This window comes from Protopterus annectens, chromosome 9.part0 (assembly GCF_019279795.1).
Source record: "Protopterus annectens isolate FY-2018-M chromosome 9.part0, PAN1.0, whole genome shotgun sequence".
NCBI lineage: Eukaryota > Metazoa > Chordata > Ceratodontiformes > Protopteridae > Protopterus > Protopterus annectens.
In genome coordinates, this window is record NC_056743.1 from 1,235,041,161 (window position 1) to 1,235,068,199 (window position 27,039).

A 27,039-nucleotide genomic window follows, 5' to 3' on the forward strand; every position below is an offset into this window, starting at 1 on the left:
CAAGCTGTCCAGATGGACGGATGATCGAAGACAGACCCTGATACAGTGGGGGCGCGGGTGGATCCGAAGGCCCGGTCGGGGACCTGGATGACCTCGACAGTACCCTCTCCACTACCTCAAAAGCCGAGGGAGATTCACTGTCCCCAGCCTGAGAAAGTAACCTCCCTGGCTCCGAGGATGGGATCGGGGTCGGAGCCGAAGCAGTCGGACCCGAGGCAGTGGTGTGCCCCGACCTAATCAGCGCCGAAGACACAACCACCCCCTCGGATCCGACGCTCAACCCTCGGCCCCGAGAGCTCAGATCCGACAAGTTCGAAGGTATAGTCGGCAAAGACACAATCGCTATCAGCGCCGACGTATCCCCGGGTCCGAAAGGGCCTGGATCCGACAACTCCAAGACCCGAAAACGGGTCGGAGAAGGAGCGATCGGGGCAAAAATGGGGGCTGCACTCCCTCCCAAAGGGGGGGAGGCAAGAGCATCCCCATCTACATCTGGGTCTGCAGAAATGTTCGCATCATCCGATCCATGTCTGCTTCGGAGATGCTTCGTGTAGACCACGAAGAGGCAGTCGAGGCGGGCCGGGAGGGCCACCTCGAAGACCTCGAGGGAGACCTATCCTCCTCCTCCGGCTCCAGAGAAAAAGAAGGTGAATGGAGCCGAGAGGACGGGGATCCAGAGACCCTCACTGGGGACTTCAGAATTTTCTCAGGCGGAGCCGAGGGATGAGACTCGGCCCGCCTTTTTGATCTGTGACCCTCTCTGTCTTTGTGCTTCTTCTTCTCCCTGTGGGAAGAAGCACTAGACTCCACAGAGCTGGTACCTCATAAAGTAGGTTGAGTCCCGGGTACAGCTAATGGAGTAGCCGGCGCCGAAGCTACAGGAGTAGCTTGAACCCAGCTGGGAGAGGAAGAAGAAACAGATTCCTGGGGGAGTTTTCCCGCCAGGATCAGCTTGTTCTTCCTGTCCCTGAGTGCCCAGGGGTTGAAGGCCGCACATATCTGGCAGGCCTCCGAAAGATGTGCTGCCCCCAGGCACAAAACGCACTGAGTGTGGCCATCAGCTGGGGAAAGCTTGTGGCCACACTCAGTACATTTTGAAAATATGGCCTTAGACCCTTCAGCCATAAAATTCTCTCACACACACACACACACACCCAAACACTAGGGGGGAGGGGGGGAGAGATAAAGTTAAACTACGGGAAAATTAGTTTTTTTTTTTTTTTTTTTTTTTAAGGGTTTTTAAGGGTTTGATTTTAAAACACACACACAAGTTTAAGCAACAAAAAAAATCTATAATTAGAACAATCTCACCAGGCCAGGAGCTCTTCACTATGAAGCAACTGTCTTTTGCCGCGGCAAAAAATGATCTGAGGTAATGTGGTTGGTAGTAAGGGATTATGGGTAGGGGGAGGAGCTATGAGCTCGGATCTTGGAGCTTGGAAAGCTGCCGGTTCGGATCCGAGATCGGATCCGACTACCCACAGGTTGCAGATCAAATGAAGTAACTACTTCAGATCAAATGTTAAATAAAAAAAAAATTACAAGGAACTAAGAACTTCAAGGAAGAGAAGTTTAGTGCTGCTTATTCCAAGTCTGTTTGCATTATTAGTAACACAACAGGTAGCAGCCTTACGTTTGATGCAGAAGGCTGGGGGCTCTACTCCCACTGCTGTGCTTTAAAGGGGAGTGGATGATGCAGTCCTGTGAATGTCCTCCCTTTGAGGAGTTACCAAGTAACTATGAACCTGTTATCAGTTTGCCATCCATTCCCTATTGCAATGTTACTAGCTTATTTTTTAATCTAACATAGGCAATTTATTCTTCAAGGGCAACACCCACTTTATTTGTAGATGAAACAATGAAATATAAAGTTGTTTCCTAGCAGCAACCTCTTCATTAGTTCAAGATCCCGTTAATGTGGAATTATTTAGACTACTTACTTCTGTAGACATTTTAGCATATTTACTGATACTGGTGGATTGTAATGACAGAAGTTTGAATGGCCTTTTATGGTTGAAATTTTCTGAAATGGGTAGTTTTGTCATTATTGGTTCAGGCATTTTGTTTCACTGCTTACTAGAAGACTGTTCACAACTACAAATTTAAAACACATTCTAACAACTGGTGCTGTATTATTCAAGGAATATAATTTAATACAATCACGAAGATGAATCAAAGAATGCATACATGTATGCATGGCCCTAAAAATGTGTTTGAAAACAGCACAGAGGAAAGTGTGAAAGGCACAAAATCATGGGCAAATGTTGAGCTTTACTCTTGTTACCAAAGCAATGGATGAAGTTAAAACAGTTCACACCACATTACCTTGACTTGGCCAAGCTTTTAGACACACTCCCCTACTCAGGTGTAGTACAAAAGATGAATGACGTAGGAGCAAACACTTGCATCACTAGCTGGATTGCCAACTTGCTCACAGGATGCAGGAGATCAAAACAGGGGAAGAGACCAGTCAACAATGGAGTCCCCTAGGGTTCAGTGTGGAGACTGTTTGGCATATACATCTCAAAAGTAAAAGGAAATACCAAAGGGCTTTGGCCAACTAGGTACGAGATGACTGCAAGCTAGGAGCAGTTATCGAGTCCCTAAATGACTTAACCATCATGCATGAAGGTTTGTCCCAAATAATAACTGCTGTCAAAATTATGACAATGTCCTCTGAGAAATGACCCAACTGTTTGGCTTTTGGGAACTTGCGTGTACAGTGACCTAACTATTCACCAACATGTGCCCAGAGTAATAAGAAAGCCTTTCTATATTGCACAGCTTATAAACAAATTGATTGTGACTAGATCTAGAGATGCTGTTGTCCCCCTTTACAAAGCTCTCATTAAGTCAATCATTTTGTGTAACGCCTACTTTGGCATGTATCTGTCCAGCCCCATGCAACAACTGGAATACCTTCAGAGATACTTTACTAAAAGTATACAAGTCCTAAACAATAGGTCTTGCATGGACCACTTCAAAGATTTATTATTATACTCCGTATCCTATAGAGTGCTTAGAGTGACATGTCCTGCATACAAGGCATCCTCCGACCTAATACAGATGGACCTACTGAACATCAGCAAGTAAAATGGCATAAAAAATACTCAGTCCAGGTATCTAAACTGAATGTTGTGGAGAGATGGATATATATCACATAGGCTACCACTGTTCTAGAACAGGCTATCCATAAAAATAAAACAAAGCTCATCTGTTGATATTCAAATGCAACTTGGATCTAAGGATGGGTAAAAGAAAATGTACTCCAGGATTGCCCCTCATGCCAGTAATGGATAAAGACAGTTCCTAAATGCCGCATCCCTTACAAGGGTCCCCTCAAATTATATATGGTATGATCACAGTTATTCTCACTAGGGCTAATATACAATTATCAGCCATGGGATAGGAAAGACCAATCAGAAAAATGTTAATTCAAACACCAAAAGGGAATTGGCTAAGCTTAAAATATTTTCCAAGTGAACCTATGCTGTAGTAGTAAATAGTTATAAAAAATTGCCCTTTTGAGATCAATAAGTGCCCCTCTCACCCAACCCCCCCCCCCCACCCAGTCTTCAACAGCTTCCAGTGCCTGTGTTTCTTCTTCTTCTGTCCCTACTGGCTAAAAGGAAAGAAATTCATCTAAACTTGTCAGTTTATGACACTTCCATTCATTCTCATTAGTCTCGGGAAAATCATTCAGTGAATATGCATTAAATCTAGTCTCTTTACAGGTGTATGAAATTATCCAGTGAATCTTCATTAACTCTAGTAATTTTAGTGCGTCTATTAAGCCATGATCAAAATGAATCAATCTCTCTTTATAATGCATGCCTTAATAAGAATGTCTTCCATTTTAAAGACAGTTCATGTAATACGATGCATTTCTTAGACTGGAGACTTGCATTTAAAGTCTCGACTTGTTTTGCCAACTAACAGACTGGTGCCAATTCCCACTCTTGTCACTGATGATTATGCTGCTGAACAATGGTTTCTATATTCACCAAGATAGCTTTAACGACTTCCTGTCTGCCCTACACTCCTGATATACAGTATGTAGCTCATTAATAAAATGGACACAAGTGAATGCTGGAGGTTGAGGAACTGCAAATACAAAGATTCTGCAGCAAACTAGGCCATCTAGTCCTGGGAAATCTTATCAAGACGATAAAGCTTGAAGACTGGATTTAAGTATTCTGCCCTTTGAGACTGCACACGTTTGAAGTAAGAACTTGCAAGTATTTCATCTAGGCCACTTCATGCCTGTACTATAAACGACTACAGAGGTCAGTTCTCAAGTGAAACATCTAAAAGGTGAAGTCTGGAAACAGAATGAAATACTAAATATTAAGTCATGAAGAGCACAAACTTGAAGATGACGGATACTCACTGGTTAAGCAGGTCTACGTAAGTATTTGTATACATGTATAGGTCACATCACTGTGCATCACAAAACTGAATTGGCTTGAACTTCCTCAGCTTCTACACTTCAATCAACTAACCTTTGCACATAAACTTCTCCACAAACCTGAAAAAACTCCTGCTCTCCAAAATATTACTCTCCTACACACTAGTTCACGATGTCATCACTCCAGTAACCTACACCTTCTAGATACCACCAAAGCCAACAACCATACTAGGAATTCTCTCTTCTCTAACTACATTCCTAAAGTTGGAATAAGCTACCAACCCTAATGACCTCAAACGGCTCTACTATACAACTTAAAATGCTCCTTAGGTCACACTTAGCTGACACCTGGCTATGTTCCCACAATACTCCAACAGACCTTAGTCTCTCTGCAAATTATTCTCCTTAAAAATAAAACAAAATATTGCATTTTAAGTAACATCTACAAGGAAATAGCCTTCTGTATCACTAAACTGCAATTTACTCAAGATGATGTATGTGAATGTTTCTAATTGTATTCATTATGTATCTCTTATTTTGCTACCCAAGCAGATACCTCCTATAGGTTTAACTTCTGTTTAGTCTGTAATTGGCACTATTGCTTCTTCCATACAAGTTTGTGAATGTGTTTCTTCTTTCTTACATGTTTATGTATATCCAATTTGTATTTGTACTTTTTCTGGAGCTTTTCTCCCCGGGCCTCCACTGAAAAAGGACCAGTGTCCAGTCGGACTTCCTCAGTTAAACATAAAATAAAAATACATTTAATTTATTTTACATTTGTTGACCAGGACAGTCCGGCTGGATACTTGTCCATTTTCAGCAGAGGCCTGGGGAGAAAAGCTCCATACATACATACAGAAAAACTGTTACATTAAACAAGTTAAAGCACTGTTACAACTACAATACATACAATAAAAGTCATTCATTCTGTCATATATAAATATTAAAAAAAAACACTTTGTGGCCTGGGAGTGAAAGCGTTCCAGCCTGTGACAGCTATCATTCTTCCATATACTGGAAGTCCCTGAAGTTCTTTGCAGTACTTTGAACTAGTATTATAGGAGATAAATAAGAATAAATTAAAGTTGCTCAATGCATGTTTTATAACAATTATATTTACAATCAATAGTACCATCAGAAAATTCATTCTACCTTACAATGTGGATTATAACTCCAATGTACAACTGTTAAAACTACCAGAAACAAGCATACAGGCATACAACTATGGATCAGAAGTCCTTGACATCTTGAAAATGGAACATACTGGGTTCCATTTCGAACACTAACAACTCATATTTATGTAGTGAATCCTAGCTTTAGAAAGCCTGGTGTGGTGGTCACTGTCAACTGTCTCAGACATATCCTTTTCAGGGAGGAGGAGGGGGTTGCACCTTGCTGGATGCATCCAAAGTCAAATCAAACAGATTTTTCATGGAAATGTTAGGGTTGCCACCTTTTCAAATGCCCAAAGTGGGACATTTTTTGAAGAAACATGCGATTTTGCAGGACAGACATAGCCAGATGGAGTGCAAAGGACAGAACTTCACTGTTTTTGTCCAAATAAAAGCTCATTCCTGTAGCATATGAGTTGCTTATGCTATTTCATATATTTAGGTATTTCAGATACATGACTGTTTTATGCAACTATTACAGAAAACTTGGTAAATATTTTCTGTCTTAAAATCTCAGGACATTTTCCATGTTTTAGATTTTTTCGCAGGACAAAACTGCCTAAAGTGGGACTGTCCCTCGCAAAGAGAGACAGGTGGTAACCCTAGGAAAAAAGAAGTTATGTCCTTACCATAACGTTCCATGTGGAGTGTTCATCTCGCCTTTGTTCTTGCACACGGGTTCGGAGACGATCCTCGGCTCCGAGTCGGCTGCATCGCAAAGCTCTGAATCTCAGAGAAACTCAAAACCAGCCCATATCCCACAATCCTCCCTGCCATTACTCAGATCTAGTTTGCAAGCAAACCAGACCAAAAGATCCAACACCTCCGCTGCAAGAACTATACACTCTCTGACATTCGAGACACTCTCTCACCATAGCAATAACTAATGGTAGAAACATATATCCCATGATACACGGGACCATATACCCCAGAAGGGGTCAAGACAAGTCGATCAGAATCTAATCCTACCAGTTCTTCCAAACACATGGGGAGAGAAAGGGAGGGAATGTAAGAACAAAGGCGAGATGAACACTCCACATGGAACGTTATGGTAAGGACATAACTTCTTTATGTGAGAGTGTTCAATCTCGCCGTTTGTTCTTACACATGGGTAGCATCCCTAGCTCCGTCACCCTGAGTGACTCATGAAAGAACACTCCTAAGCACAGTGGAACCACTCTATAATGAGTGATGAAAGTATGTGGCTTAGACCACATAGCTGCTGCACAAATAGTGTCCAAAGGCAAGCGAGCTGCATGAGCTAAGGAAGTGGAGATGGATCTGGTAGAATGGGCCTTAGGTTTGGTGGGTAAGGACTGATTTGATTTAGAGTATACAAAGGCTATACAGTCTGCAAGCCATTTAGATAGTGTACGTTTAGTAATTGCCATGCCCTTTTTATTGTCTGCAAATGCGACAAAGAGCTGATCCGTTTTCCTGTAAGCTTTGGTCCTATCCAAATAAAATCTTAATTGCCTGTGAACATCCAACTTGTGCAGCATATACTCCAGTTTGTTAGTATGGTTCTTGAAAAAGGTAGGGAGTTCTATAGACTGGTTAATATTCGTAAATGAACATACTTTTGGAAGGAAAGATGGATTTGTACGCAAAGAGACTATCTGGATGGAATATCAAGTAAGGTGGTCTGACCGATAATGCTTGCAACTCTGATACTCTACGAGCTGAGGTCAGGGCGACGAGGAACAGCGTCTTCCACGATAAGAACTTTAAGAGGAATGACGAAGCAGGTTCAAAGGGTGGCAACATGAGTTGCGACAGTAACAAATTCAAGCTCCATGGAAAGAAAGGTTTTCTGACAGGCGGCCTAAGATGGAAGGTTCCTTTCATAAAGGCCTTACAAAGTCTGTGAGACATAATGGGAGAACCCTCCTCACCAATATGGAAGTTTGATATGGCCGCCAACTGTACTCTTAGTGTGGAAGTAGAAGCTCCTTCGTGAAAGAGGATAGATAAGAATTCTAAAATTTTATGTAGAGGAGCTACCAAGGGGTCTAAGTGTTGGCTAGGCGCCCAGTACACAACGCGTTTCCACTTACTCCTATAGAGTTTAGGAGTGGAAGCTTTATGAGAAGCAACCAGAATGTGTTGAACTGCCGGGTAGAGTAGATCAGACCTGGCTAGGCAGGGAAGCGGAGCAGCCAAGCTGCTAGTTTGAGGGACTGAAGAGACGGGTGAGGAACTCCCGACGAATGGGTCAGTAGATCTGGTACTGGGTCCACAATCCACGGTTCCTCTATTTGATAGGCTCGAAGAAAGGGGAACCATATTTGCAGAGGCCAGAATGGGGCAATGAGTATTATTGTCCTTTCCAGGTTCCTGGCTTTCTGTAGAAATCTGGGAATCAAGGGAGTAGGTGGAAATGCCGGGGGCCAATCATGTATCAGTGCGTCCCTGGGGACATCCCCCGGAGGGGGGGTAGAAGGGCAAAGTAGCTTCTGCATTTTGCATTCAATGGGGAAGCAAACAGATCGCAGCAAGGCTGGCCCCATTTGCGGAAGATCTTTTCCACCGTCTGTGGATTGAGGGACCACTCGTGAGGTAACAGGATGGCTCTGCTCAACCTGTCCGAATTGACGTTGGATGACCCCGGGATGTGCGTTGCTATCAGAAAGCGACCCATGGACTCTGCTCATTGCCAAATTCTCATGGCCTCTCTGCATAACGGGTAAGACCTGGTTCCCCCTTGCTTGTTTATGTACCAGACCACAGACATGTTGTCGGTCTGAACTGCTACTGTTCCTAGAGGTAAGAGGGCTTGGAAGTGTTGCAACGCCAGGAACACCGCCCTCAGCTCCAGAACATTTATGTGTAGAGTGTACTCCATGTTGGACCATTCCCCTTGGACTGTTCTTCCCTGAAAAAGGCCCCCCCACCCTATCAGGGAAGCGTCCGTGGTTATTGTGGCTGTTGTACTGGGTAGAACATACGGATGACCCACAGTGAGGTTCTGATTGCACACCCACCATGAGAGGTCCCGCCTGCAAGAGTCTGTTATCATAATCTCGTGCGCTAGGGGTAGGTGTTGGAACGACCACTGCGCGAAGAGCAGCCATTGTAGGATCCTCATGTGTAACCTTCCCATAGGAACTGCGATTAGTGACGCTGCCATTAGTCCCAAAACTTTCAACACCAGTTTGGCCGGGGCTTTCTTGCTCTCTAGAAGAAGAACCTGCTGTTTGAGGGTTGACGCCCTTATTGGAGGGAGCTTTAGTAGCATTGATCATGTATTTAGGTCTACTCCGATGAAGGAAATACACTGTGAGGGCGATAAGCAAGACTTTTCGAAGTTTATCGAAATCCCTAGGTGGGAACAAAGGTTGACTGTGTAGTCTCTGGCTTGCAAGAGGCGATGCTTGGTGGTGGCGGTGAGGAGCCAGTCGTCCAGATAGGGAAACACCTGGAATCCTTGTCGTCTCAAGTGAGATGCAACTACTGCCATGCATTTGGTGAATACCCTGGGGGCTGAGGTGAGTCCAAAGGGCAGAGCTCGAAACTGAAAGTGACTGGCTCCCAGCCGGAAGCACAGGTGATCTCTGCACGGTTTGGCCATTTTGATGTGGTAGTACGCGTCTTTGAGATCTATAGAGCACATCCAATCGTCCTTCTGTAAGAATGGAAGGATTGATTGAAGCGTGACCATCCGGAACTTTTCCTTCTTCACGAAGGTGTTGAGATTGCTGAGATCTAAGATCGGTCTCCAGTCCCCTGTCTTTTTTGGAACTAAAAAGAACCTTGAGTAAGTTCCGGATCCTCTTTTGTCTGCCGGGACTGGTTGGATGACTCTGTTTTCGAGCAGCTTTGAAATTTCTACAGCTGCTGGGTTTCGCAGATGGGGTGGCACATCTGGAAACCTTCTTTGTAGAGGTGGAGTTGATGTGAAGGGGATTTTGTATCCTCTGGTTATAATGCTTTTTACCCAGGAATCCGAAGTAATATTTAGCCAGGCCAGTGGGTATAAAGCCAAGCGACCCCCGACTGCCTCCGGAGCAGGACAGCCAGGCCTCCCTTCAGGAGTGCTGGAAAGGCTTCCCAGGGACGGAATTCCTGTCGCCTTGGTTATGCGGACCCCTTCTGCTGCCTGGGCGGCGTCTTCCATTTGTACCCCCCCCCCCGCCTCTGGAGGGGGTATCACTCTGTGTGGTTTGGAAAGATCCCGGATTCTTACGGAACCACATTTTCCCGCCTCATTGCCCTTTGGAGTACGGTCTACTAGGAGCAGAAAAACGGACCCAGACAGCAGACAGGGTCTTTCCCTCTTGCTCACACTGAGTCAGAGTCTCCTTAACCTTGGGCCCGAAGAGTGTGGCACCATCAAAAGGGGCATTGACAAAGGAAGACTTGAAAACTTCCACAAAGGAGCACAGCCGCATCCATGATTGTCTTCGAAGAGCAATCGCTGAAGCTGCAGCTCTACTCAATCCTTTGGCTGCATACGAGATGAGCCTCATGGATGAGTTTACTATGGAGGTAAGGGTGTTAAGTTGTGCTGTTACCTTATTTGAAACAGCAGCATCTGTGTTACCCTGGAGGGTATCTGTCAGCTCCTTGATGAGATCCCTCTGCAAATGTGTGAAATGAGTCAAATAGTTTAGCGAACGCATGGAAAAAGTCACTGAACTAAAAACACGCTTCCCATATCTGTCCATAGTCCTAGAGTCCTTATTAGGAGGATGAACAGATGAGGAAGACTCGGACATCTCCTTTTTCGTGGCTGCCGCCACCACCATAGCATCGACCGGAACTCTCTTGGTGAGATAAGTTTTATCTTGGGGGGCAGTGATGAACTTGTTTGATTTCCTAGGGACTGGTTCCACTGTGTCAGGTGCCGCCCACACCCTTCGAGCAATCAATTCCATTAATTCATCGAAGTGCGGAGTCACCCAGGAGGTAGAAGGTTGAGCCCCAAAAGCCTTCAGTAGCACCGACTCGTCCTCAGTGGGGGCTAGGATTGCCAATCACCCCTCTGTTTCAAGATCTCCAGGATGTCTGCAAATGACACATCCTCCGAGGGTGATTTGGGGGACCCCTCTGCCTCATCCAAGTCAGTGTCAGACGTTAGAGATTCCTGTGGGGAATCTATGTGACTCCTCTTGCACAACCGTTTCCTCAGGACCTCATCAGAGGGGGCTTCTGGTGAGGCCTCCAAGGAACAGGGGGAACCCTCTGGGGGTGGCTGAGGCAATGGGGTTTTACGCTTTGGATGGGTCGTGGGAGCAGAAACAGAAAGCGGCCCATTTGGGAAAGGAGAAGATTCCCCTGACGAAGTGGTTGTCTGTGCAGACAATACTTTCCTCATAAGGTCAAAGGCCCCCGAACCCCGGGCCGAGGGCTCCCCCGGTTCCGAAGAACACGGGAGCATCCCAGACCCAGGTGCCGTGGGCTCCGACCCCAAGGACGGAGCCGAGCCAGTCTGCGCCGAGGCCCCGAGAGGTAGAGTCGGCACCGACAGGTCGGTACGACTCAGCCCCGAGGAGAGACGGTCTTCGAGAAGGATTCGAAGTCAATGGTGTCGATCGTGCAATGGACGGTTTCGGCACCGAGGGCTCCACTATCATCAGGTCATCCTCTCCTGGCTCCAAGATCTGGATGGGGGATGGGTCTCGAAGGAGGACCCATTAGAGATATGGGGAGGCCTTCTAGTTTCAATACCAAATGGGAGGAAACTGCAATCAACTTGGAAAGGACCGTGTTTTCCATGAGTTTCTGCACGACACGATCCACATCTGTCTCAGATAATGGTCTGGAAGAACAGGTCGAAGGAGCCAAAGATGGCACTGACCGAAGAATGGACGGTGGTGGCAGCTCCGACACCGGTTCCAAGATCTGGGGCTCAGGGAAAGATAAACGTTCGACGCTCGGCCCCGAGGTCTCTGGAACCGGCGAACGAACCCTAGAAGATGAACTCGGAGCCGATGACATGGGCACCGACATCTTCGACCCCCTTCGAGGATTTAGAAGCCTGATCCGACTTCTCCAAAGCCTCTTGAAAGGCAGGCTTAAGTAATCCTCTGTCTATCAGCTTCCTGCGTCTATCTGTCATGACCCTCCCGCTAAAGGAATGGCAAATAGAACAATCCTCTTGAAGGTGGAGAGGGCCAAGACAGTAAACGCAGAAAGCATGATTGTCAGTAATGGACATTTTCTGCCCACACTGACATCTCTTAAAGCAAGATTTAGCTTTCTCCAACATGACTAAATATAACAAACACTTCACTAGGCTAATAAAATAGAAAAACTGCTATTAATAACTAAATCCTATATATGTATATATATGTCTAGAAAAATCTTATATAAGTATACAAGACACTCACAAACCACACCCAGAGAAAAAAGTGTTAGGCCACAAAAGGGTGCCTGAAGAATAAAGGGGATATATATAAAAATAACACACACACACAGCACTTCTATATACTACTTAAGAAATATAAAGTTATTTCAGCAAAAAAATATGCAGCTTATCTGTAAACTGTAACCAACTATCAAGTTTCTATCTGGTCCTTGCTCTCCTCGATCCGATCTGTTGCAGCGGCAAACTAGATCTGAGTAATGGCAGGGAGGATTGTGGGATATGGGCTGGTCTCGAGCTTCTCTGAGATTCAGAGCTTTGCGATGCAGCCGACTCGGAGCCGAGGATCGGCTCCGAACCCGTGTGTAAGAACAAACGGCGAGATTGAACCCTCTCACATTGTATTTATAATAAATGAAACTGTTTTCACTTTATTAAAAGCGAATGTCTTGGTGTAGCATAGGACAGCAACATAAAATGGTAGTGTACATACACTCATTTGGGCAATAATAACTAACCTCCACAGCTCAAAACTGAAAACTTCTTGTGAAAGTTAGATCACACTCCTGATATAAACCATGCCATTATTATGCAAATTACAAACCTGAAACTTAGCCCTTTGAGTACTGACAAAGACCTGTTAAGAGGAAACTGTGGCAGTAGTATAAAACTACCTCACATAAGTGTGTAACGAATACAGCACCTCACTCCATACCTGAAGGTGCTCTAGGTGTAGACTACAAGCCTCTTTCTAACAAAGACCAGGCTGTGGTTAGATTATGAAGACTACTTGCTGTACATGTGTCTGATACCCAGAGACTCCTTTTTAGCTAGGCCTACAACTGCATTCTTTTATCCTGAATGCCCAGAAATATGGCTATTTCTTGAATGACTTCTCACCCTACCATTGTGTGTACTGCAGTAGTTTTTTTTTCTTGTTTATATGGTAATTTAGTTAACTTTTACACGACTGGGGCATCCAAATGTTCCTTCATAATTATGTACCATTACGAAAGCCTGCTCACTTCTTGTCCTACTAATGAGTCAAACTGCAGTCCTGGGCAGCATCTCTCAAAGGTATGATCCTACAATGGGAAACACAACTGAGGGTCTCACCTTTCAAAGAGTCCCTTAACCATGAAGGTGGGGTGAAAAAAAAAATTCTAATTCCATATCTGGCCTAAACTTCATCACTTACTTTTGAAGTACTATTGTTGTAAAACTTTACGCTACAAAAGTCACAAGATGGACATAGCAAGCACAAGCTATATATTTCCATGGCTGCCACCTAAGAACATGTGTGGGTGGAGATATATATATATATATATATGTATACTTGTGTAAGGGGGGGGACTGCAAAACAAGAAGCAAAATAATGTTCAAGCTAGGGGACATATATTGCCCCTTAGAAATTAACCCTGAATAAAAGTACTGAATGCACTGAAGGACTTCTGATTTGATTTGCCTCATACTTCCTTATCTTACTGACCAAATATCTTTAGTAACTGCACCTGCAGTTTAATTCCTGTCAAGCCAACATATGAAATTGATGAATAAATGTTCCATCTTGTTTCAGATCCTTCATTTTTTTCAAAAAATGGGAAGCCACTTTAGTGATTAGCTGTGAGTAATATTTTTTTTGGATGAATAAGATGGTAAAATAAAAATGGCCAACTGAGAAACAGAATTTGGTCAAAACAGGCATTCATCAAATTATATCATTAGTTTTGGGGAATGCCCTTTTCCCTAAGCTGCAGAAAACCTCTAATTTTAATATACCTGAGGTGCAGACAGCAAAACCACCTGCACAGGAGATGCGTGTGATTTAGTACCACCCAGGGGGGAATCACATTATGAAAAACTGGTGAATACTAATTCTAATTAACTCTCATTTCAAGAGATTGGATGCCACTGGACTGACATGATCTAAATAATATGCTATGACTATGAACAAGTACTGACACATCATTATGATGCCTTAGACTAACACCCTGCTGTGTTGTGTTGCTTATGTGCCATACCAATATGCTGCACATTTTCAAAAAGGAGGAATGCAAAACTGGCACAGACTCAGTACAACAGAGAAGTGCAAAAACAATGTGCATCAACACACAGATTTCAAACATTGCTCATCTCACCTGACATAAGAAGCTGTGCAAGAAATGTGTTTTGTGTCTTGACTGGTGTAACAGATGAAATGAGTGGTTGTATCAGTGCGGTGTTGGGTGCAGGAGCTATTCTTTGCAGCTGCTTAGTTTTAACTCCCACTCCTGAAGAATCATTTCTGTGTATCCCAAAAGGCTTAGAAAACTTTGGATGTTGAGACAATGTCTCTCCGAAGCTATCCTTCTGTGGCTTTAACCAATTCTTTTCAGAACTGTTCAGCCCAGGGGAACACTGCAGAGGTACGACAGTACAGGAACAGTTGCTTGCTCCAGAACAGTCAAAGGTGCTGCACGATGAGGTTTGAACAGATGGTGTTAATAAAGGAGCATGAGAAGGGAAGTTCACATTTATGGTGGATGTTGTGGTCCTAGATCTCTGTATGTGTAACTCAGCATCATTTTCCACTCGTGATGTTGGGATCGTGGGCAGAAAAGTTGTATTTTCTTGGAAAATGGCGGTAGTTTCAAAGTCCGTTCCAAAGTCCAATGGTGATAAGACTGTGCTGACTGCTTTAGCACGAGATACATTTTGGGGTAAAGCATAAGGCATTTGTGTCTGTTCCTCTACTCCAAATGCAGTCGGGTATGCTCCAAGGCTAGGTGTACTGTCTGGAATTAAAGTGCCCTGTAAGAAAAACAGAGATAAGTAACTAAATGTCAAACAGAAAACAGAGCAGTTTTGCTTATTACAGCGAAAGAAAAACACTTCCTAAAAAGGGATAGTGTGAACTACATGACAGTTATGGAAAAAAATATCAACATTCTTGTTGTAGTTGCACTTACAAAACCTATATGAATGTGGGTGTTACCACCCCCTCAATGTCAATATAGTTTATGCTGTAGGCAGTGCAATCAGTAACTGGGAGTTTATATATATATATATATATATATATATATATATACACTAATCACAGTTTCCACAGTAATTTAAAGTCTTATACCAATGTTAAAAAAAAAAAATGAATGAATATTATACTGTTTAACAACCAATGCTATCCTTTTACAGGCCTATGCGGATGGTAAACCTTACCCCATCAGCCAATAGGTAAAAAAATAATTAAGAGTAATATAATACGGTATATATATATATATATATATATATATATATATATATATATATATGATATGACATGGGAGGTTGGCAAGGTGTTTACCTGACAGACTCAAGGTGCAGGGTTTAGTTCTAACATGGTTTAACTAGGCTTAAAATGACGCACAAGGATAGTTATTCTAGTACTAATCCATGAACCTATAATATAATGATTATGTAAGCAAACACCAAATATTTAAAATAAACTCAAAAAACCTGAAACAAAACACCCAAATGCACATTTTCAAATACACAAGACAAAGATAAAGCAAACTTCTAAGCAAAACCAACAAAAAGAATCCCCAAGCATCTTACAAGTGTTTCATGCACCTCATCTGAGGAACGTCTCCTTCCTCTCATCCCAGACTTACATATATCAACTCCCTTGCTGCACAAGTTTAAGAAAAGGATACACTTTCATGCAGACTGTAATCACCTCCAGCACATGAAAAAAAAACTGCATCAACAGCAATAAGTTACAACCACCCAACTCACACCAACAAGCAGTACAACATCCAAAATCACCTATTCATCTCACCCAAAAATAATATTCAACTCTAAAGCATGTAGAGACACAGGAAAATGTAAACAAAGATTAAAAACACACTGAAAGCAACAGGGTATAAAATGTAAGCACATTGTGCATCTAACCTTGAAAACTCAAGTGTTTGTAATGTGCTTTACTACAGTTACTGTCACAAAAGGAGATACTGCCAGCCAAGCTATGTGGAATTTTGTAAATTACGTCATTTGTGAATATCAACATGATCCATATGCTTGTGTTACAAATATATTATAACTATATGTCATATGAGATGGTTTGTACAGATGTGTGCTAGAGAGTTTTTTTTTTACAAAGTGCTGTTTAAAGATGTAAACACAGCATGTCCTACTGGATTAGAACAGAAACGCACCTGCACTATTGTAACTGTTTAGATGTATACATTTTTAACAATGGAAACTGGAACACAATAGGTTAACTTCAGAAAAACAGCTGAAATTAAATTACCTTATGGCCATGTAATAAAAAACATCTTTTTCAGTGCAGTAACTAACACAGTTTCTAGATGATCTTCAAAGTATTTTATTGTTTTATGACTTCCAGGATCTGTCTTAGATATAAGAAATGTCCTTGTATATGTATTTTCACAGGCAGATGCGAAATGCTACCAGCTGCATCAGTGGGGGCTTCACCTGGGATAGAGTCAGATGACAAGAAATGTCATTCTGCAAGCTATCCCAGCAGTACTATTTGAGATATAAATTTAAGAACTCTCTGAAAGACATTCTGCATTTTGTCTGACTTGACAGTATCAAGATTCACTCACATCTGCCTTGCTTGGTCTGAAGTTATTAGGGTACAGTAATTCTCTTGGATAGTCAGGAATATAGCAAAGCTTAGCTTAGATGTTTTTCTTTATTTATTTGAGAATGTTTTGCAATGTTTTAAATATTTCATGTGCTTTTTAACTCTGGTGTAACCAAGTATTACTGAGTATTTTCTTGTTCTTTTTTATTAAATATATTTAAACTTTTCATTGTGGCTAATCTGTGTAGAGAGACATTTAAGTTCTGAGTGTACTTGCATATTTATTTTGTGACACTGTGTAGGCCACTCCTAATAGCGTTCATCAAACTACCATTTGTATTAACAATTAACACTACACAGCAAGATTGGACACCCTTTAAGGGCCTTAAAACAGCTAATAAGGAAGGGCTGGTGGCAGTAAAAACTACCTTATAGTCTGGGCAGAAGGGAGCATAACTAGTAAACCTGTGCCAGCCTTTCCTAGGGTGTGTGTGTGTGTGTGTGTGTATATATATATATATATATCTATATGTATATATATATATATATATATATATATATATATATATATATATATATATATATATATATATATGTATATATATATATATATATATATAAAAAATCAAACCTCAAAGTGTACGTGTCAGCTACTTAGGCAGGGAGACACAGCACTGGTTGGACAGAGGGTGCTGGAGGTTTTGGCTTGGCCACTCAGTGGAGATCTCAACTCTATAGCTGTGCCAGTGGAGAGTTTTACTGGGGATCTGGAGAAAGTGGGAGAAAACAGCCCTGGACTGACTGTGGTCTGTGTGTGCTCTTAAAGGAAATTGTACTTGATGCAGAGAGCTGCATCTTTAAGAAGTGTGTGTGTGTAACTTGTCATCCTCCCAATGCAAGTCCCCCACTGGTCTTAGATTACTGGGCCAGAGGTGGGGTGTCACAGTTACCATTTAAGAAAGTTGAGAAAATTAGTTTGGCACACTTCTTGCCCTTAACAGTATTCTGCAAAACAAGCCAGTTCCACGAATAAGTCAATACATTGTTCCATTTGCAACTTGCATCAACACGGCTCTGATCATTTCCAGTCAGTCGGTGGCCATAATAGCATTAAAAATCTACAAAAAAATAACTATTAATTTGGCAGGCTAAACTTGACTGAAAAAAGTTATGTACTTATCGTAACATTCCATGTGTGCTGTCCATCTTGACCTTTATTCTAACTGATGGGTGGAATTCGATGTGTTGGATCTGTCTTGGCCTTTTTGAAAGCGAGGTCTTCAGCAAAGCTTGTGGGCATCCTTCCCTACCCATAACGCAGTTCTCTAACTTCCTCAAATCTCATTTGCCTGCCCAGAAAAGATAAGGTGAGCAAAGGTAGTATATTTTTGCAGCTATGGAGAGCCATAAATCCAACATCTACTGAGTCTCGCAAGAGTTTTGGAAGGGGGCATGGAGGGTGGGTTATGGAAATAAAGATGGACAACACACATGGAACATTATGGAAAGTACACAACTTCTTTATGTGCTGTCAATCTTGCCTTTATTCTTACAGACGGGACCACATCCCAAGCAACCTGCCTCCTTGGTAGCTCATGGGAGAATATTCCTCAGAACCATAGAACCAAAACGGGCTCTACTCCTGGAGGTCAAATCCAGTTTGTAATGAGTAATAAAAGGTATGAGGTTTTGTCAATGTAGCTGCAACACACATTGTCCCAGGGTAACCTTGCTTGGAAAGCTGCAAACGTAGCTACTGACCCTGGAGAAGTGTGCTTTAACATGAAGAGGAAAGGGAAAAGGCCTGTTTTTAGACTTGTAGATGTAAGATATACAAAATGTGAGCCATCTAAATAGGGTAATGTTTGAGACTGATTGACCTTTTCTAATTTTAGAATAGGATATAGAGAGTTGATCTGATGATTTCCTAAATCATGAAGTTCTGTGCAAGTAAAAGCATAACTGTCTATGTACATCCAGAAGATGCAGAGAGTATTCACCTGTTTTCTGATAATTTGGGAAGATGACTGGCAGCTCAACAGATTGATTTTGATTACTTTCCAACACAACCTTTGGAAGAAAGGAAGGATTAGTAGAGAACCCTGTCCTTATGAAAAAACAGGTATGGGGGCTTGGTAGACAAGGCTTGCAACTTTGAAACTTTTCTGGCTGAGGTGATAGCCACTAAAGAGAGTGTTTTCCAAGACAAAAACTTTATATCACATGTGGCCAAAGGGGGGGGGGGGCAATTGATGTTTAATATGAAATTCAGACCCCAAGGAGGAGTTGGGTTTTTGTATGGGGGGGGTCTAAATCATTGATGTTCCCTTCAAAAAGGCTTTACAGAGTCTGTGCAACATAATAGTTGAGCCATTTTCTCCCACTTGAAAAACTGAAATTGCTGCTAGTTGGACTCCAATAGTAGAAGCAGCAGCATCCTTATGAAAAAGTTTCACTAGGAAGTCCAGTATAAAATGTATGGGAGCAGAAAAAGAATCTGATTTTCACTCGCTTATAATACGAGCCTATTCCATTTACCCCTGTACAATATTCATGTAGAAGTTATGGGAAGACAACAAAATATGTTTTACCAGGGAGGAGAGATGAGGAAACCTGGGAATAAAAGAGAAGTGGAGCAGCCAAGCTGTCAGTTTGAGGTTGTGTAGACTGGGATGTCCCATTCCCAATGGATGTGTCAGAAGGTCTGGAGATGGGTCCAGAATCCATGGTTCATCCAGAAGATGAGGTTGTAGTAAGGGAAACCAGATTTGATGAGGCCAATAGGGTGCAATCCCGATTATCGTAGTCTCCAAAAAACTTGCTTTCTGCATTAATTTGGGAATCAGGGGAATTGGAGGGAAAGAATAGAAGAGTCCTAGACCAATCATAAACAAGTGCATCTTGGAATCAGGACAAAGTAGTTCCTGCATTTGGCACTGGTGGGTGATGCAGAGAGATCGCAGCAAGGCTGGCCCCATTTTCGGAAAATCTCTTCCGCAACTTTCTGATCGAGGGACCACTCATGCAGCCACAATATGACCCTGCTCAGTTTGTCTGAAATCATATAGGATTTCCCCGGGATGTGCTTTGCAATCAGAAAATGGTTGGAGGTAATTGCCATTGCCAAACTCTTAGAGCTTCTTGACAAAGGGGATAAGATATGGTTCCTCCTTGTCTGTTTATATATCAAACTTCTGACATGTTGTCTGACTGAATTGCTACCATTCTTAGAGGGAATGTGTCCTGAAATGCTTGCAACACCAAGAGCACTGCCCTCATTTCTAGGATGTCTATGTGCAAGTGAACTTTATGTTCCTGCCAGGTGCCTTGGACCGTCTTCCCCAGATAATGTCACCCCCCCCCCATCCTATCTGGAAAGCGTCCATGGTCACTGTGGCTTGGGGTTGATGGGGGATAAAGGGACAGTCTTGAGAAACTGAAGGACACTGACTCCACCACTCGAGATCTTCTTGCAGGAATTGGTTATGAGAATCTTGTGGGACATTGGTAATTCCAAGATTGACCACTGTGCGGAAAGTAACCACTGAAGAATCCTTACATTGTAGGCGAGCCAGGAGAATAATTATGATAGATGCTGCCATCTTTCCCAGAACCTGTAGCACTTGTTTTGCAGTGGCTCATTTCTTCCTGTTTCACATGTAAGCTGAGATCGCGCACTCTGTCATGAGGGAGTTCTTGCTATCAGCATGGTTGTTTGTATCTCTGTTCCTATAAATATTAAGTTTTGATATGGCTCTAGAGCAGATTTTTCATAATTTATGATAATGCCTAGGGAGGAGCAAAGCTGAAGTGTATAGTCCCTGGCCTGCAGCAGGAGATGCCTGGTCAGGACAATTTCCAGATACGAAAATGCTCAATCCTTGGAGTCTCAGGTGAGCTGCCACTACTGCCTTGCATTTGGTGAACTCTCTGGGGCCTGCAGTGAGACCAAAGGTCAGAGATGGAAAGTGACTGGCTCCTAGCAGAACGCCCAAGAATCTTCTGGATCGCAGTTCCATTAGTATATGGTAGTACGCATCCTGAAGGTTTATAGAGCACATCCAATTGTCTTTTTTCAGGGAACGGAAGTATTGACTGCAGTGTCAACATCCAGAAACTGGTCTTCACAGATTTGTTTAATTTTCTGAGACCCAAGATTGGTCTCCAGTCCCCTGTTTTCTTTGGAACTATAAAGAATCTTAAGTCCCGGATCTTCTCTGGTCTGTGGGGACTTCTAGGATGACTCTTTCTCAGCAACTTTTGAATTTCTAATGTTGCTTGTTCCTTCTGACTGGGGGGAACGTCGGGAACTGACTTGTTTACGGGAGTGGGTAAGGGAATCACATACCCCTGGATATTATGTCCTTCACCCACTGGTTTATCTTTCACCAAGTTTTGAGGTGCAGCAACAATCATCACCTTACTGCCTCCAGAGGCAGGGAATCTGGCACTCCCTTCAGGAGCACTGAAAGGGTTTGCCAAAGAAAGATTCTCTGGAGCCCTGATTCTGCAGGCCTCTTCTGCCTCAAGGGCAGCCTCTTCATTTATTGCTCCCCCCGTGCATCTTGGGGAACTACCACCTTGTGTGTCCTTGTAAGGCCTCGGATTTCTTGAACCACATATTTCCTTTACCTCTCTGACCCTTCGGGAATGGTCTGGTAGGTGTGGAAAAACATACTCCAATGGCAGACAAGGTCTTATCTTCCCGTTTAAACCTGGTCAGCATTTCTTTTACTTTAGACCCAAAGAGAAATGAACCATCAAAGGAAGCATTAAAGAAAGATTTAAAGGGCTCCCTGAAATAGCAAAGACTCAAGGCCTGTCTCCTGATAGAGATGGTTGAACCTCCCCCACCACGCTTGCTCCATCTGCTGCATATGAAGTGAGCTGCATAAATGAATTGAGGGTAGCGAGCTGTATGTTGACTTTATCTGCCACTGCATTAGCCACAGCTCTCTGGGGTCCAAATGGAGAGATAAGTCAGCAAGTAAAGAAGAGTATTATTGCTGAAATTGAATTCATCCTCAAGTCTTTGTGAGTATCTTCATGAGGTGGACCCTGATTTCCACAAAATCTCATCAAGACGACACTGATATACAGATTGTACTTGTATAGCATATATCATGGACAGAAGTAGATTAAAAATTAAAAAGAGAGCTGAGTGCACAACACCCAGGATAAAAAAAAAAAAAAAAAAAAAAAAGTGTCCAATCCTGATAGGCATACTGGTGCCAGGACTGGAAAAGATGGTGTAGAATCCTCACGGAAACATTCCTACAATCGGGCCAGGCCCAAGAGGAGGTTGCCCCCCTGCCCCGCTGTAGAAGGAAGCAATAGTCCACAAAAATCACAAAAACTGATAGGCCAAAGAGCAGCCATAAAGACGATAAAATGGAGTACTGAGGATAAGAAATAAATTATGTATTGTTTCTAGTATGCAAAAAGCTCAACATTTCCAGACACAAGATATACAAAATGATTAAGACAGAAATAAGAGGAAAGAAAAATACTTCTACAGAAAAAACTGTCAGAAGCTTCAAATGAAGATGTGTGTTCATTAATACAACAGATTTGTAAGAAACAGTATACAGATCAAGAAACTTTGATCTGTTTGGAAAAAGAAGCATCTGTGGAACTGCGAAAATATAAACAAAATCTAGAGATATTTGAAAAGTATAAAAAAAGAAATATGGACATGGGGAAAAAAGATTTGATATGGTGCAATATTTATGCAAAGGAAAAAGACAAGTTAATATAAAGAAGGCAACCTTAAAGATATTCAAAGAGAAATACAGGCAAAGACATCTGGATATGGAAAATTTCACAATAAAAAAAATCACCACAAAGATGGAACCATAGAAAAGAAGATTAGTAAAGTAGAAGTTGAAGTTACAGAATGACTGCGAAATGAATGACTTGGTGTAGAAGGTTTAACAGGTTGCATCACAGCATGATGGAGTGAGGCCCCAAACTAAGGAGAATCAGGAGACAGCTGAAGAAACATGGACACGGGAAGACAAGAGATTTAATATGGTGTAATATTTATGCAAAGGGGAAATCAAAACTAACCAAAACAAAAAGAGCAGCACCAAAGATATTTTGAAGAGAAATAAAGGCTAAGGGATTCAGACATGGAAAACTTTACAATACAAAAGAATAAGATGACAAAGAAAAGTAGAAAACGTGATTAGTAATGCAGAAGTTAAAGAAATAGAAATTGAGGTTATGGAGTGCCTGCGAAGTGAAGGATTCAGTGTAGAAAATGTAATCCAAAAAGCACCACAACATGACAGCGCTATGGATAACCAAATTAAGGGGAAACCAGTGGAACAGGAAGCAACTGGTCAGGTGCCATATGAAGATATTTTGGAGCCCTCCACAGGAAACCAGTATAAACATTCACTTGAAGCTAGACAGCAAGGGAACGAACAAGAGACTGTGGAAACTCTTATGCAGTCAATGTTGAGGAGTGATAGGTCATTGATTTCCCATATGACACAGCAACAGATGGCACAGGATGAAACTGAACAGAATGTGCCACAGGAAGACTCTATAGAACTTTCTGTAAAATGCCAACAGGAAATGAAAAACAAGGGATCTGCCCTGAGTTTGGAAGAAAATTAGCTAAGAGAAGAGTTGCTCAATTTAATGGACATATCTATTAAGATCAGTGAAAGAGAGACTGCAGAAAGTCAAAATCCAAAAAGTCAGAAGTCTGATAAAACAAATGAACACAGTAATTAGGACTGTACCTAGAGATCCATGTGATCTACAGAAGTGAACAGGATACATTACTATTACTGTGCAGCCAAATTAATAACCGATAAAGTTCTACCACAAGAACAAAGAGTAGTGAGGGAAAGGAAGGAGAGAAATCGAATACCATCATGGAAATAACGAATAGAGAAAACTACAACGCAATTAAGACAAGTGTTACTGTTAGAAGACTACAGGAGAGAACAGATCCGCAAAAACACTAAAAAAGAGATGCGATAAAAGCAATGCACAGTATTAAAGTAGACCAGGATCCATCATGCACTACCACAAATAAACTAAAAATGTCTGCACAGGTGGAAAAACCCAGAAGATACAAAGATAAATATAAATGAAAGGTGCAAAATAAGCAATTTATTGATGAACCAAAAAGGTTTTATAGAGAACTGGGAAACATAAAAGGATTTAAAAGACTGCCAAAAAAAGAAATAGATACATTTTGGAGAACATAAAGATGCTAAATGAATAGAAGTAAAAGAAAGAATAAGAAGTTTAAAGGTACAGAAAATGAAATGGGATGAAGTAACAGCCACAGAGATTGAAACAAAGTTAAGAAAAGCCTCTAACAGGAAAACCCAAGGCCCAGATGCAGTACCTAACTTTCAGTTAAAAGTATTAACATCTTTGCACGAAGATTTAGCCATGAGTAAGAAATATAAGCATCCCCCCAACAGACACCAACCTGGCTAACAGGAAAAACGATGTTCCTACTTAAGAGTGAACCTGCAAGCTACCCTAAAAATTATAGGCCAATAACTTGCCTTCCGACAATGTATAAACTATACACAGGAATTGATGCCGACAGTTTATAGTCATTTAAAAGAAAACTCAATTATGGCAGTAGAACAAAAGGGTAATAAGAAAGTCATATGGAATAAAGGATCACTTGTTGTTAAATAAATTCATAGTGGAGAACTGTAAAAAGGGGAAGAATCCAAGTATGGCATGGATGGGACTACAAGAAAGCATTTGACTATCTCACACATGGATAAATAGTGCTTAAAAATGCACTAGATACACCATACACTGATCGACTACCTTACAGTGACCAAGAAACAGTGGCAGACCACTCTGCAATTAAGCCATGATAAAGGACAAACTATTATACCAGGGATAAAAGTTCAATGGGGGACATTCCAGGGTGATTGTCACCACTGCTACTCTGCCTTGCCCTTAACCCATTAAGCTGTTTACTCAACAGTTTAGGCCATGGCTACAATTTGGCTCCTAGAAAAGTGTAGACACTTCTCACCTTCTCTTTGTCAATGATTTAGAACTGTACAGCTCATCAGATGAGGAAGTGAAAGCACAACGGCAGGTTGTCAAAACGTTTTCAGATGATATAAGACTGTCATTTGTTCTTGATAAATGGGCAAAAGCAACCTTTAAAGCAGGAAAACTGTAGCACCAGGAAAACATCAGTTTGGGACAAGAATGTGATATAAAAGAACTTGAGCAAGAGGGAGTATATAAATACTAGGGAATTGGAGGATGATAAAACAATAAAACAACACATGAACAATTGCGAAGAAGACTTAAATTAATCCTGAAAACAGTACTGACATCTAGGAACAAAACCCCAAGCTATAAACCAATTTGCTCTTCCTGTCCTAACTTATAGTTTTGGAGTGCATAACTGGCCTCAAAACATGTTGGATAGATTAGATAGGAAATCAAGGAGGATGTTTCATGCTCACCAAATGATTTATAAAAAAAATCAGTGTATACCAAGATTATGTCCCCCCTATTCTGAAGGAGGTATGTGCTTCCTTGAGATTGATTACATGTATAGATCTGCAATTGTGGGACTCCACACACACATCTGCTGACCTCACAAGACACAAATGTAGTGAAAGTTTTGAAACATGAGGAGAATAAATCTAAGATGACTTTTCTGCTTAATCTAGCCGAATCATAACGGCATCAAGCAGGAATGGAAATCAAATCAGAAGTAGATAAAAATCAGGCATTAACTGAATGTCCCAAAAAAACAAACTAAAGAATACAAGGTGAAGGACCAGATGAGAAGGCAAGAAATGTGGAAAACGCATAAATATAGTTGCAAGTATAGAAAAAGTACAGTTCTGTACACTTACCATAAATGTAGATGTTCAAGTGTATTCACTGTTGCAGTCATTACATTTGGGTAATCTGCTTGCAGGCTGCCCTCATTCGGCCTGATTAAAAAAGTCTTGGGTCCTGCGTCGGTTGCTGTCCCTTCTTCCATGACGTCAAGTAGCCAGGGGTATAAAACATGCAGCTGACGCCATTACATCAGTTTTTCTTGTCCCAGATGTCAGGTGCCCCCCTAATGGGGAACAAACAAACAAAAATACAAAGGTATATCTCCAACAAAAAGCAAATGCACCAAAAAGGCTTTTAAGCATAGTAAAGGAAAGTAGAGGTATAGCCAGAAGTTAGGGGGCTGGAGGGTGGGTAACTAGGACTGCAACAGTGAATACACTCGAACATCTACATTTATGGTAAATGTACACAACTGTACTATGTTCTTCGTGTTTCACTGTTCGTCATTACATTTGGGTAGATTCCCAAAGCTATGCTTGGGAGGAGGAGTTTATATAGCATTAGGGCCAGCTATAAGGCCCTACAAGATAGCAGTGGCAAAGTCAGCTCTGGATTTAGACAAAATTGGCAAATGATAATGCTTGGTGAAAGAATGTACAGAACTCCAGGTAGCAGCTTCTAGGATGTCCCTTGTAGGAACACCTCTGAGAAAGGCTGCAGAAGTAGATGCAGCCCTGGTGGAGTGAGATCTGATCCCCTGGAGGATAGGTTTTCCATGGTGTTTATAGCAGAAATTAATACAATGGCTTATCCATTTAGAAATGGTTTGTTTTGAAATAGCCTTCCCCTCTGCCCCTGCAACAAATGATACCAGCAGTTATTCAGATTTTCTTCGAGGTTTAGTCCTATCCAAGTAAAATCTAAGTTGTCTGTGCACATCCAAGGAATGTAGAATCTGTTCCCCTTTGTTCTGTGGATTGGGAAAGAAGGTTGGCAAATAAATGGACTGATTTAAAGCCACACTGGATACCACCTTGGGCATGAAGGATGGATTGGCCCTGAGTGACACCCTGTCGGCATTAAAGATGATGAAAGGCTCCACTGCCATAAGGGCCTGTAATTCAGATATCCTTCTACCTGAAGTGATTGCTAAAAGGAAAGCTGTTTTCCAAGAAAGAAATTTAAGTCTGCAGTAGCAGCTGGTTCGAAAGGAAGTAGAGTGAATTTCTCCAATACAAAGTTAAGGTCCCAGGCAGGGGTTGGAGCTCTCCGTGGTGGTCTCAAATTTTTGGCCCCTCTGAGGTACTGCTTGAGCAGAGGATGAGAGAAGAGGGGAGGTTCTGCATGAGCTGAAATGGCTGAGGCGTGGATTGTAATGGAGGAAAAAGTTAGGCCCTTATGAAGCTTCTCAGTTAGGTATTGCAAAATGTGAGGTAAATTGGGCACTGCTGTGCTCATCCCTTGAGATTGGTTCCAGGCACAGAATCTTTTCCATTTTTCAGCATAAGATTTTCTAGTACTAGGCCTCCTTGCCTCTAAGATGCCATCCATCACAGGTTTGCTGATGGATAAGGGTGAGTTTAAGTAATTAGCCAGGCTGCAAAGTTCAATGTTGGAAGCTGAGGGTGCAGAATCTGGTTCTCCTGCTGAGACAGCAGGGAAGGGTTCTGAGGCAGGTGCCATGGAGATAACTGTGACACACTGAGCAGGAGGGGGTACCAGTGTTGGTGCAGGCAGTCTGGAGCAATCAAAATCATCCTTGGTTTGTCCTGTTTGACTTTTAGTA

General features: G+C 42.1%; 1 protein-coding gene across 1 annotated transcript in view; it reads right to left on the reverse strand.

The window, feature by feature from the left end:
- The window catches only part of LOC122810645 (MLX-interacting protein-like), a 1,455,256-nt gene that overhangs the window by 288,529 nt on the left and 1,139,688 nt on the right, over positions 1-27,039 (reverse strand). The window contains exon 9 of the mRNA XM_044082218.1: positions 14,029-14,680. Within this exon, the coding sequence (XP_043938153.1) occupies positions 14,029-14,680 (652 nt within the window). The remainder of the gene's footprint in view (positions 1-14,028; positions 14,681-27,039) is intronic.